This window comes from Caretta caretta, chromosome 3, assembly GCF_965140235.1.
Source record: "Caretta caretta isolate rCarCar2 chromosome 3, rCarCar1.hap1, whole genome shotgun sequence".
Taxonomy (NCBI): Eukaryota; Metazoa; Chordata; order Testudines; family Cheloniidae; genus Caretta; species Caretta caretta.
Window position 1 is genome coordinate 146,189,292 of NC_134208.1, and position 13,091 is coordinate 146,202,382.

Below are 13,091 nucleotides of genomic sequence, written 5' to 3' on the forward strand. Positions count from 1 at the left end.
TCTGACAATTTTGAAATCTGCTGGTGGATCAAACTGGGATGTGTTTTTCACCAACGCTCTTTGGTATATTCCTCTCTCTGCTGCTTTGTCATACTTTCTCATTTAGCACCATGGGTGTATGTTTTCATGCAAAGTCAGATGGAAAACTCTTCAACATTGCATGTCTAAGAGGAAAAAGCAAAGTCAGACATCTGCTAAGAGAACTTCTTTTCACTGATAATGCAGTTCTTGTCATGCACAGTGAAGAGGAACTCCAGCAACTTTCCCAAAACTTTGCGCTAGCTTGTGAGGAATTTGGAGTAAGCATCAGTCTAAAGAAGACAACGGTTATGGCACAAGGTGTGTTGACTCCACCAGAACTTTTAATAGTAGTACCTAGCTTGAAGTTGTGCACAAGTTCTGCTCTCTACAATCAATTGTATTGGATAACTTATCTCTAGATGGTGAGTTTAATGCTCACATCTGAAAGGCAGTCACCACATTCAGCCTACTAACCAAGCGTGGGTGGGGTGACAGGAAACAGACACTGAACACCAAGATACGGATTCCCATATGTGCATTTTGAGCATACTGCTGTATGGTGGCAAGACCTGAACCAGCCGCAGCAGGCATGAGAGAAGGCTAAATACCGTCCATGTTTGCTGTCTTCACCATATTCTAAATATCAAGTGGAAAACCAAAGTTCCTGATGCTGATGTACTTCAGGAAAAAAATGACCAAGTCTAATCCCTATTCTCAAACACAGATATCTCTATGGATTTGTTTCAGAGTAAGGTGCCACAAGTACTCCTTTTCTTTCTATGGATTTGGTCATCTGCACCAGATGGATGTTGGATGCATTCCAAAGGATTGCCTGTATAAGGAACCTGTGGATGCTCAAAGGCCACTAAGCCAGCCTAGGCTCAGGTTCAAAAGTATTTGCAAAAGGGACTAGAACATTTTCAATATCAACTGTTGCTTGAGAATCTGACTTTTTAGCCACTCGCGATGCTGCTGCATGACACATAGTAACATAATGGCTTTAGCACTTACGCCATCGTCTTTTGAAATGGGTGGTTGCCATTCATAAACCAACTACTACGAACCTCATATCAGCTTGGCCATTTTTTAGTTCACCTAACCATTCATGGAGAAACACACCAACATCTCTCACCTATTTACAGTAAAGAAACCTTCTTCTTGATCTTCCATTCCACTGTGAACCTGAGAACCCAATTTTCTTCACTCACCCTCAACATATAGAGTAGAAATCCTATTCTGTGTACCTTCTCCATCCTCCCCACATGGTTCCATCTAGAAACAGGCCTGACATATACTTTGACCCTGTGCATGCTACACAGATTCTCTGCAGGTACCAGAGAACCACAATCCTTGAGGTACCCATTGGGAATGTATTACATTTTCACTTGTAGTCAATGATGTGAACAGTTTCTGAAGTTATTGGTCCCTTGTACTATGCCAATTGTGCAAAGGGGATTTAAAGCTTCCCTAAGTGGGCAGCTGGAGATTCCTCTGGCATGAGGGAATTCAGGAGAGCTGTCAGGCTCTTGAAGCTGGCTATAAGCCACTCCCTCACAGTGCTGTTTTTATGCCCCAGCAAAAGTGGTGTGGTAGGAGCATTCTATGCTCCATCAATCCGTACTGGTGTAAGAGCCCCACTTAGAGCAATCCTGAGGCTGTTCAAAGTTGTGCTGGGGACCAACCCAATCCCTAGAATTCTTGAGTATCATTGGGGAAGGAAAGAAAACACCCTTTGCTCTTCCCCTCAGGTGTGCGAAGTAGTACTCTAGTGCACCTGTGGCTCTGGCCCTTTGTCATCATAGGCGGTGCTTCTAATACACCACTATCTCCATTAGGTGGGTGGTGAGTAGCAGATTTAGATCACAGTGAAGACTGCGTGAAGAACTTTAACTTCAAATATTCAGGCTTTCAAACTATTTTATTTTTAACTACAATTGGCTAATTTGAGACTATAGCTGAAGCAACATATTGTGTTAGGAGGGAAATACTTAAAACACACAATAAACATTATTCAGAATTAATTCTTATTAAATAAAAACAATACATCTCTAACTAACCCTATGACAGGATCACCCCAGCCTCTGGGCCTGATTCCAGTCTCATGCAGTGTATGTTAAGAGAGACAGCACTGAAATCATCTGTGTTGCATTGGTGAAGTGTGTCAAATCACCCAAAGGCTCTTCAGAAACAAACTGGGAAATCTTCAAGGCTCACACTGCATTCTTAGAGTTTGTCTACACTGGCCTCTTTTCTCTGAAATTTTCACCTTGCTAACACCAGTGCAGTTCCCCAACATGTAAAATTGTACATAGTCAGAATAATAGTATTTTGGCCCTTGTTTGCCCAGGTGTAAATGATTAAAGACGAGGCGCAGGGAAGCAGAGAATCAGGCCCTTTACCTTTGTGTTGATGATGACTCTTTATTATTGGATATACTGTTTGATTATGCGGCTTTTGTTGGCATATTTAAATGCCATAAACATTTTCAGTGTTTAAAGATACACAGTTTTATAAGCATGATAATGTGCTCCAGGGTGTGTGCTCGACAACCAATCTACACACACCCATCATAAGCATGTTAACAGGCACAAGGCCCAGGTGTGCCCATATATTGCCTGATGATCACACACCCTGTTATATCTATTGTTATTTGGCTTCTTCTCTTTTTAATTAGACATCAATTGAATTCAGCAGACTGGGTCGCCTTGTTAGGCTGCTTGCCCTTCGATGCCATGACCAGGTGGACAACATCTGCTTCTTGGCAGCCCGGGCAGTATACAACTTGTATTGTATCCAGCTACTTAAAAAGCGTAAGTAAACACCCTTTTTCTACATCACTGGAAACTGAAAACTTCCTCCTTGCAGCTAACACTTACAAACCTTTCTTATTATTACCAACAGATTAGTTTCAAAGTCCTAAAGTAATAATTTCTGTTATTCTATAGCACGGCACTGCATCATCAGGAAAGTAGTGAAGTGGGCTACAGCTGCTGCTATTTATTTATTTATTATTTAGAATATGTTTCCTGTTGAGCCTGCAGTGCCTTGCACGGAGTACAGAGACATGATGATGCCTTGATGAGCTTATCAGTGCTGGAACAGAACTATTGTGCCAGGGAGTATCACTAAATAAATGCATGTTTCCCTGAGGGGGGTAGAGGGATAAGGGAAGGGAAATCCAAGAGAAGGAGCAAAGTACACAGAGAAATTAAATACAGTATATACAGTTGTTTATAACAAGTATCTAGTATTACGGTCGTATTCCTCAAACTGAGGAGTACCTCGCCCTGGGAGGGCTTGAAGGAGTAGCTGTGGGATAGGAAGAAAGTGTGGACGAACCTCTTAATCATTCTCCAAAATCTCTGCTTTCATTTAAAAAAAATCACTGGCCATTATGGTTTGAAAAGAAAACCTTGACAATATGACCCAAGTATAACCAATGTAGAGGTGTATACCTGAGCTTGCAGAGAGCCTGAAACAATATCTCTGAGGTGTGAACTGAGCCATTCATTTCAATGGGTGCTAACTGAGGTGTCAATAATGATATTTTGTGTGTCAACATTAACTATTTTCCACTGCTGAATGTATGTAAGGAAGTATATTTTGAAGATCTCAGTTTACTCTAAGTAACTGCTCATTTTGGGGAGGCATTTAGCAGTATGAGATGGGGCTGAGGGAGGCCATGATTGGTTTAATTTTCCTTAAGGGTGGGAAGCTCTGTTTCAAAAGGAAAACATCATGTTAAAGGAAAGAATAGCCCAGAGTGAAGTCCATTTTCCAGATTAAATATTGATTCACAGGCTGCTATGAATCCAGTGAATGGTGCTCATACACTGTACACAAGGGCAATGGTTGTGTTATATCCATCACCAGCTATTCTACTGAGTTTTGAACCAACTGTAGACTTGCCTCTAGCTAGCATCATGGACACATTCAGAACATTAACAAGTACGGAAAGAAATGTCACCCAAGTGAGAAATGACAAATGACACAAATGAGTGTATCTGTTCCAGAGCTTGAGAAGGGACATGGAGTGGAGAAGGTAGACACGCTAAAAAATCTGGGAACGTACAGTCCCTCTGTGTTCTACAATAACACCTCACAAATCGCTAAGGTAATTACAATCAATGCACTGAATAATGAACGGTGTTTCCCTATGTGAGTATTAGAGAGCCATTGATCACAGCTCCACAGTGAAGGATGCAGCCACATATCCTTATAAACCCTATTTGAACTCCCCATCAACTTTGGCTAGGAAAATTGATTTGTCCTAATTTTGCATTTACTGTAAAGGCCAAGGAAGCTTATTCTTTTGAAAAAAATTGGCCAAAGTGTTTTTTTGAGTTACAGGTAATGAAAAATTAACCTGATTTTGGAGCTGCTCAATAACAGTTATAGTATGAGTGTAGATATTCAAAATTTTTCCATTGATACTCTTAATCAACTGAAAAACTGGGGTTTTGACCAAACAATGTTTTTGTGTATGACAAATGTCTGGTTTCCTCAGAAAACTTGGAATTTTCATCAGAAAACAAAATGCCCCAAACAAAAAAACTTTTGGCTGAAAACCAAAAAGTTGGATTTGGAAATGCCTTATTGGAGTTGTAGTTCAGGTTCCTCATGCCCCAATTCTCCTCTATATGCTGTGATCCCCTGCTGGACTACATCTCCCATGTAGGCAGGCCATTTGTCTGGCTTAAAGCTGGACAGTTCTGTTTTTCTATGGTTTGTTCCCCATGCAGTACTGAGACAAAACCAGACGTGTTTGTCTGATGTGACACATGGAAGATGCAATTTTGAAGAGCACACTGTCTTGCCCTTGCCGGGTGACCTCACACGCATATCTCGTGTAAAGTCATGCCTGGTAGAGGTAGGGATCTCTTCAAAATGGCATACTCTGTGCAGTGTGACATAAGGTCACGCCAGTGTAGTTGGGCCCACACCATTCCTGGAAGTAATGTAATGTCCAGTATTCTGGGGATGTGTCAATAGCCAACCTACTCCCATGATGCATGTGGCGAGAAGACTCCTATTGCACACCACAGGGGATTAGCAAGAAAAGAGATGGCACTGAATATTGACAGATGTAATCTGGCCAGGGAGACCTGTCCACAGAGGGAGAATCCAGTCATGAGGCTTGTGAACTACAACTTGATGGGGAACCAGTGCAGCACGGAAAGGTATATTTAATGTCAAACCAAAATGAAATGTTTTGATTAGTAAACGTTGAACCATTTTGTTTTGATTGGAAATGTCAGAATGAAATGGTTCAACCTTTCCTAATTGAAATTTTTGGCCAAAATTTTTCAGTTTTTTTATTTTTCAACAGCTTAAATTTTCTGTGTGTGTGAGGAAACCTCATTTCCCAACTAGATCTAATTATAACCCCTGTTTTCACATTCTTTGTAACTTTAACAGAAAGATTATTTTCATAAAAAAAAAGTGAATATTTTCAGAGTAAAGATGAGGAGAAAGGATGGTCTTGTGGTTAAGTCTTTGGACTAGACCTCAGGAGAGCCAGGTTCAGTTCCCAGCTCTGCTATGGAATTTCTCTGATAGTCTGGGCATGTCCCTTCATTGTCTTTTGATTCCTTATCTGTAAAATGGATACAATACCTCCCTACTTCATAGCAGTGCTGTGAGGATAAGTTCATAATGTTTGTAAAGCACTTGGATAACAAGGTGATTAGGACCATATACTGTGCATATTTTGACAGTGTGTAGTAGAATTCTTTGAAATTTTTTGAGATGGTTTACTCAGTGTCTAACTTTTGTGGGGTTTCTCAACCAGAGATAGAAAAAAGCTTGATTGATTTATATTGTACATTCAGTTAAAAATCTAGCGCATATGCTCATTTAAAATATTTCAGAAAGATATATTTACAGAAACTTTGGTAAAGAGATGCATGCTTTATAAAATCTGTGTGGCCCCATAGTATCTATGCAGAGCAAGAAGAGGTAGGGAAGAGGCAGGATCTTTGGAGTTCCTAAGTAGGATCGCTGAAGCATTTGGGAAACGTAGGATGTTAAGTGATGGGGACTTTGTAAAACACCTACACTCTACCTTTGCCCCCCCAACTTTTTTTGAGAACATGGGACTTAATGTACAAACAGTTTTGTTGCCTTTAATTAAGGCTGCTACTTAATATTATTGCTGAAACACTTATATACCAAGATATTTTCAATTAAAAATTTCAAAGCATCTAAAATATGAAAAAGGATCTTTGAGGGATGTTGGATAAACATTCAAATATCCCCACAGTTCATGTGATTTCCTAGGTCCCAAGCATAGTGTCCCCATCTCTTCTTCCATTCAAAACTGAATTTTGCCTGTTAGTTGGTCGCTCCAGCTCTGGTGACAGCAGGAACTGTGTCAGCATGACATGCTCTTTTCTGTTTGTTTTAGGCTTTTGCAGAATATTTTACCCCACTTCAGCTAACAAACCTGGTTCTGACAGCACTTGATGGTTTGACAGATCCCAGGGAGAAAATATCTCGGGCAGCTGGAGAACTGCTCAGTGCGATTCTGGAAGAACGGGGAGCTGACCTGGAGAAGGTAGGCGATGCTGAGAGGGGCCGCTGTTAGAATTCCCTGTTCTGGAGCCAGGAGGTGCGGCTGCCAGCTCCCTGTGCTGAAATTGTCCATTGACTTAGTTCCAATGCACTTTGTAAGAAAGCTGTGAAATGGCTCCTCTTTTGGGGAAACCAGAATCTGGGTGCAGATGTTGTTTTTGCTGAGGTGCTGCCATTCCCTCATAGTCTAGTTAAAAGTGTAGATTGGGGTGTCTTATGGAGACACAATAATGACTCTATGGTTAAGCCCATAAAGTAGCTTCTATTATAAACCCAATTTTGAAGCCTTTCTAGATTTTTTCTGCTTTTAGCAGGTGTTCTGACTTTGCTTTTCTTGAAATGTTGTATCTGACAACTTGATCCACAGACTCCAATTTAGTCTCTTGTTCTCAGTGAAATCTGGTGCATAGACTGATATTAGAAGGTAGTATTTTTAATTGTGGAGTTATTAGCTGTGAATAGTTACACCTCTGAGAACTATTTGAGGATTATGGAGTTTATAAACTTCGTGCTAGGTTTTGTTGAACTGGTAAATTCAATAAACTGAATAACATTGGACTGAGGGGTGGCAAACTTTGCAGCAGGGACACAGCACCCACCCATGATACTGGGGAGAACTTGTGTGAACACATAACACTGCTCGGGAGAAGGGAGACAAAATGAGTCTCCAATTGATGTCTCCCAAGACACTGAATGAGCTTCTGAGGACAGAGGAGAGAGAGAGAGAGAGAGAAAGTTACACCTGAAAGTAGAGTAAAGGTAGTAAAGGAGTGAGGAAAGCTGATACACACTGTATGCTATCCACACTACAGAAATATTAAACAACCAGGCTGAGGCCTTACGACATCCCCACAGAGAAGAGAAGAGAGGCACTTCCATTGTCATTCACTGTTGTGAAAAGGGTTTCTATAGTGTTTCTAAAGAGTTTGCAGTAGTTATACTATATTCATTAGTTGGAAATGTAGGGTTATAGTTAAGGTGATTTGTGAATCCTTAACTTGTTCAATTCCATGACTTTCAAAATATTTTTTTCATGAACCACAACCTTCTAATGAGATTCTTATTGTCTATGGCATATGTGTGTGTAAGTGAAAGGAAATATTATCTTTCTTTATTCCAATTCCTGCAGCTTTAATTGTAAAGGGGATGTCTGTAGCCTGTGGGGAGGTGCAGCTTCCTATGGAATGAGAGTTAGTTCAAGATGCAAAATGTTATAGAGGGGTCATATTGTCCTCTCTCCCAACAAGACTTTAGATTTCCTCAACTGATTGTTGTTTTGTCTTAATCTGAAATAAGCCATGTAACAGAAATATGTTTGCTGTTTTGGGGAGGGTAGGTGTATGTATATATAGATAGGTGTGTGTGTGTGTGTGTGTACACATACATTTATATGTGTGTGTGTGTGTGTGTATGTATATATATATATATATATAAATTATTTGTATAAAAGACATAAGTAAGTGTGTATGTGTGTGTGTAGGTAGGTAGGTAAGTAGAAAAATTCCAGCTGTAACTCTGCCTGCCCCAAAAAAGGGTTTTGTCTGGGAATATATTTACCTATCTGCTGTTTCTCTGGGAGTCCCCTGCACTCCAGAAATTGACCTGTTTTGTTCTTTAGGAAGGTGTCTTCTTTGGAGAGGGGAACTCATCCTATTGCTGAGTGATGATCACTGAGATTTAAACTCACCACAAGGGGGATAAAGAAGAAGATCCTCCATCCCAAACATACAAACACATACACCCAAATATAGGAAAAAACCTTTAACTCTGCTTTTCCTGCAGGTAGATGACACTCTGACTGGCATTTACCAGCGCCTCAGCCTCATCCATGAACCCATTACGAGGCAGGAAATGTTGAGGGCAGTGTGCTTCTTGGCTGGAAACAACACCAAGAAAGTGGTGCCTATCCTGTTGGACCACGCTCTCCCATGGGACAGGTAGAAAGCTTGCCAGTGCTCTTTCTGTGTTGAGTCTCCAAATGTATGTTCCTTCTTTCTCTTTGTTTCAGCATTTTAAGCACTTGGATTTCATGTTACGCTCCCCATTGCACTGGGTTGTGATTAGAGCTAGTTGAAAAATAGGATATAATTTTCACAAAAAAATTCATCTTCTATTTGGCAAAAGTTGAAATTTTAACAGCAAATTCGGTCAATTTTTAAAAAGTTTTTGACCAGTTCTAGTTGTGATTAATTATTTGATGTGTTAAAATCTATACAGTGTGATAGTGGCTGTTGACTGTATGGAAACGACATGGCTGGCTTTACTGGAAACCATGAGACAGCTTACTTTCCTGGTGTAATAACACACAGTTGTGGCAAATGGAACTAGTGTCATGTCTATATGATTTGTGGGGAATCCCTTCTTCCTTGTTTTTTCCTTTCCCAGGACACATTGTTTCTTACTTCTCTGCTCTCTGTCCACGGGTATGATTCTACTCAAGACATCATCAATGTATTTGGATAGGGAGACGAGTTATAGCAGTATAGGTTTGATCCACGTAGAAGGTCCATTCATGAGGGATGCATCATATCTAGTGGTCTGAGCACAGAGCTAAGCATGAGACCCCTGGGTTCTTTACCCAGCTGTCAGTGTCTCATTGTTTGACCATGAGCAAATCACTTTATAGCTCTGAGACTCGGTTTCTTCATCTGTAAAATGGGAATAATTATATTTACTCACAGTACTGCACATAGGTGTTGTGAGGCTTGTTTCACTGCAGCCCTCTGAGATCTTTGAATGGAAGTTGTTATAGAAGTACAAAGTATTATTTTAATTGGGCCTCTAAATTTGTAGCAACACAACTGAGATATGGAGGTTCCTGGGCACCAGAAGAGAAACCACCCTCAATGTTCTTCAGCTGCTGATAACAATCCTGGAGGAGAAACCAGTCCAAAAAGTCAATAGCAGTATCTCTGATGATGAGACCTCCCTCCAGCCTGTTGCTGTGAGTATCTGGGCATTTCATAGGCTGTTGTTTTTTTTTGACAGCAAAAGATAGAACTGGAAAAGCAAAGCCTTTAGGGATGTTTTCTTTTTAGTACTACAGACGCTCCCCAACTTACGCAAGCGTTCTGTTTCAGAACGCCTTGCATAAGTCAAAATTTGCGTAAGTTGGAAATGTATCTCCAGCCATTACACAAAAAAAAACAAACAAAAAACCCTCCTATTTCTAGCTTATAGAAGTTTTTCCGTAAGCTTGGGTTTGCGTAACCTGGGTAGCATCTGTATATAAGGGGGACTGCCCTGTAGGGAAGGGGGGACACTCTGCTGTCCCCTCAGGGCCTGGAAAATTCCTCATTTGATCACAGATTTATACTGGCCCTCCCTTTCCTTAAAGCCTTGAGAACTTAGATGAGCTTTGTGTCTGAGTATCCTGGGGAGTCAATTTAACACCCTTTGCATTTCTTTCTAAGAAAAAAGAGTAACAGAATCTTCTTTTATCCTCTTCAGGTAACGTGTGCACTGTGTGAGATGCTCTCGGTCCCTGGCTGCAGAGATGCAGTGCAGGAACTTTACCCCCGCCTCTTATTGGCAGTGCTTAGTCATGTCCAGCGAGTCATCGAGCAGAACCCATTAGAGAACATGGTGGTCTACAGGAAAGAGTGTGGCCAGGGGCACAGGCCCAAGGCATTCGATCCTTCCAGGTAATTACTGAAAAGTCAAGGTTCTTATTAGTCTGGTTGTAACTCCTATAGTATTTCTGTACTGTTGAGCGTGTGTGGTTTATCTCACTGTGTGTTACATTTCCATGCAGTCAGCAGGGCTCCCTTACTTACAAAGAATGGACAAAATGGATAGTCTTTGTATCATGCATACAGAAACTAAGTGCAATATCTGAGCAGAAATGAGAAGAAATGGCTCCCAGAGTCCTTCTCCCATTACTTCAATATTCACACCTAGATTAAATAATCACTCAGCTCCCCCTTCCCATTTCTGGTCTCTACACTCTCTTGTTAATATTACACAGGGTGCTGAGGATGCAGGTTATGTTATGTTATAATACAGTATCTGTGTCTTGGGGTTTCTATAGACTCATGTAGCTACTAGGAGTGGCGCTGACGTCGCTCAGTAACACTGGCATTGTTTTTAATCTAGCTGTGCTCTGGAGGCTGTGAAGACCATGCTCTCAGGCGCTGGTTACTTTGAGGTGTTAGACTATGTGGAGGAACACAGAGGGTGGGACCTGCTGTCCAGCCCCAGTGACTACTATTGTGGAATAATGGAGATCACAAGGTAAGAGACAAAAGCCACTCATTCATCAGCCTGGAACCAGTTGGGGTCTTTGCTCCAGGAACTTGCTACACAATTCATTTTTCACCTGATAACACACAGGTATGTTTGTGTCCTGTTGCAGTGCCATGGTGAAGCATTTCAAGCCTCTTCATCTGCACAGGATTTTTAACAAGCTGATCCCGCTGCTCAACAGTGAGAATGAGCATGATAAAATTATGTCCAGGGCCTTCTATGCTCAGGTAAGTTTCTTTAGCTGTTTGCAGAGCTGGAGTTCTAGAGAACATCTTGCTCCAGGCCTATTCCAAAAGTGAATGGGGCATATGCAGTAGAAGATTTCAACAGCAAGTATTGCTGGGATGGAGACAGATCACCTAGGAGATGGTTCTAGCTCTCTTGGACCATATTAAATGGTACATTTTATCTGTGGTTTTCACTTTTCAGTTCTTGGGGGTCATCTCTATTAACCCCCGGGGGGAGGGATAGCTCAGCGGTTTGAGCATTGGCCTGCTAAACCGAGGGTTGTGAGTTCAATCCTTTAGGGGGCCATTTAGGGATCTGGGGCAAAAATTGGGGGACTTGGTCCTGCTTTGAGCAGGGGGTTGGACTAGATGACCTCCTGAGGTCCCTTCCAACCCGATATTCTATGAAATGACCCCTAATCTAATTCAGTGAAATCCATCACTTCTACCATTTCAGTAAGGGAGATTTCCCTTCAAATCTAAACATGAGTCTGATCTTGAGAACAGCTGTTTAACCCAGAGCTCAAAATGGCTGGCTTAAACCTCTGGGTGAGGTGTGAGTTTTCTCGACATGACAAAGTTTATTTCTCAGGAAAAAGATGATATCTACCCAGAGAATAGAACTGGAAAGCCTGTTGTTAATTGGCTGTGTCTCACTTTGTGTTGCTTGTAGCTGCTCTGGCACCGTTCTGTGGCCCGAAGTCTGGAACTCGACGTCTTGGCCCCACTGAAAAAATGGATCCAAGAGCCAAATCCCATCATGAGGCTGCTGGGACTCAGAGGAATTAGTAATTTAGCTCTCCATACAGGGAAGGTGAGAGAGATATTATTCAATTATAAAACAAACCCCAGAAAAATACACTAGAAAAGATGGTAACTCAGAACCGAATGCAGAGCAATTATGTGAGAACAAAGGTGTCACTGAAACAGAGTAAAACCAAACCAAGAAGAAATAAAATTACTGGACTTGATCGTGGCTTGGGAGGTAACACTTAAATGAGTTCCCGTAGGTGACAATGCAGTCCTGGAATGAGGAAAAAATTATCCTTTCATTGTAAAACACACATTAGAAAAGGGATATAATAAACATAAAATAAGACATTGTATAGTACATTGTTCTGTCACTGGTAATTTTTAGAGTTGATTGCATAATGAAAAGCCATGTTTATTAATTTTTTAGTGAATAACCCACTCTACCCTGGTTAACTGGAATTCATAGTGTCACACAATTGGTTATTTGTGAATATTATGATGACTGCCAGTATGGAAATATTCATAAATCCTTAAAGTGTCACAAACTTGTAATGGAAGTTTGTTATTCAGGATTGGATACTCACCTTTTGTTGATCTCCAGTTAAATAGGTTGAGTCATCAATCAGGCAGCAGAAACTGTACTTTGTGACCAATCACAAATCCTGAGTTATGGATACCTGGAGCAGGCAGTTGGCAAACTGTGGATAAGCCACTCGTAGTCTGAAAATTATTTGTTCAGACAATCCAGGGAATACTTACATTTGTTACATTTGCATCTTCCAAAATGAGAAATAGTTTACAAATTACTAATTAATCCCTCTGCCCCCAAAGACTAAATGAATTGCATTTTTAGTTTGACTAATCCTATTCTACCAGTTCTTGTAGCTTTTAACAGGCTGCTGCTTCTGTGCAGGTGACACATCTCAGAAATCACCTTCCAGTCCTCCGGGAGTTCTTAAAAGAGAAAGAGGAGAGGATTGCAGAGCAGGCCGTGAAAGCCCTACGAAATATCATTTACTACATGGAAGGGGAAGAGGTCAAGGTTGCATTCTGCTATATCGTCCGGCCTCTTTGGCAGCTAATTACTGATGTAAGGCAATACCCTGAATGACTCCACATGTGTGCACAGTATTATGCAAAGGAGTGTGGTAGTTACAGAGAATACAGTGAATGGAGTGGCTGAAGGCACAGAGCCTCCAATACGTGTTTGCTTGTTTAGTTCGCTTTGAGTATATGGGCCTGTGCTGTTCCCGCCTTTCATATGATGAGCAC

The 13,091-nt window shown here is 41.1% G+C and overlaps 1 protein-coding gene across 1 annotated transcript in view; it reads left to right on the top strand.

The window, feature by feature from the left end:
• LOC125633840 (maestro heat-like repeat-containing protein family member 1) overlaps window positions 1-13,091 on the top strand; it is a 62,400-nt gene that overhangs the window by 38,147 nt on the left and 11,162 nt on the right. The window contains exons 27-36 of the mRNA XM_048843697.2: window positions 2,696-2,831; window positions 4,035-4,135; window positions 6,428-6,586; window positions 8,377-8,531; window positions 9,388-9,538; window positions 10,045-10,238; window positions 10,690-10,827; window positions 10,949-11,066; window positions 11,740-11,880; window positions 12,733-12,909. Of these exons, the coding sequence (XP_048699654.1) occupies window positions 2,696-2,831; window positions 4,035-4,135; window positions 6,428-6,586; window positions 8,377-8,531; window positions 9,388-9,538; window positions 10,045-10,238; window positions 10,690-10,827; window positions 10,949-11,066; window positions 11,740-11,880; window positions 12,733-12,909 (1,470 nt within the window). The remainder of the gene's footprint in view (window positions 1-2,695; window positions 2,832-4,034; window positions 4,136-6,427; window positions 6,587-8,376; window positions 8,532-9,387; window positions 9,539-10,044; window positions 10,239-10,689; window positions 10,828-10,948; window positions 11,067-11,739; window positions 11,881-12,732; window positions 12,910-13,091) is intronic.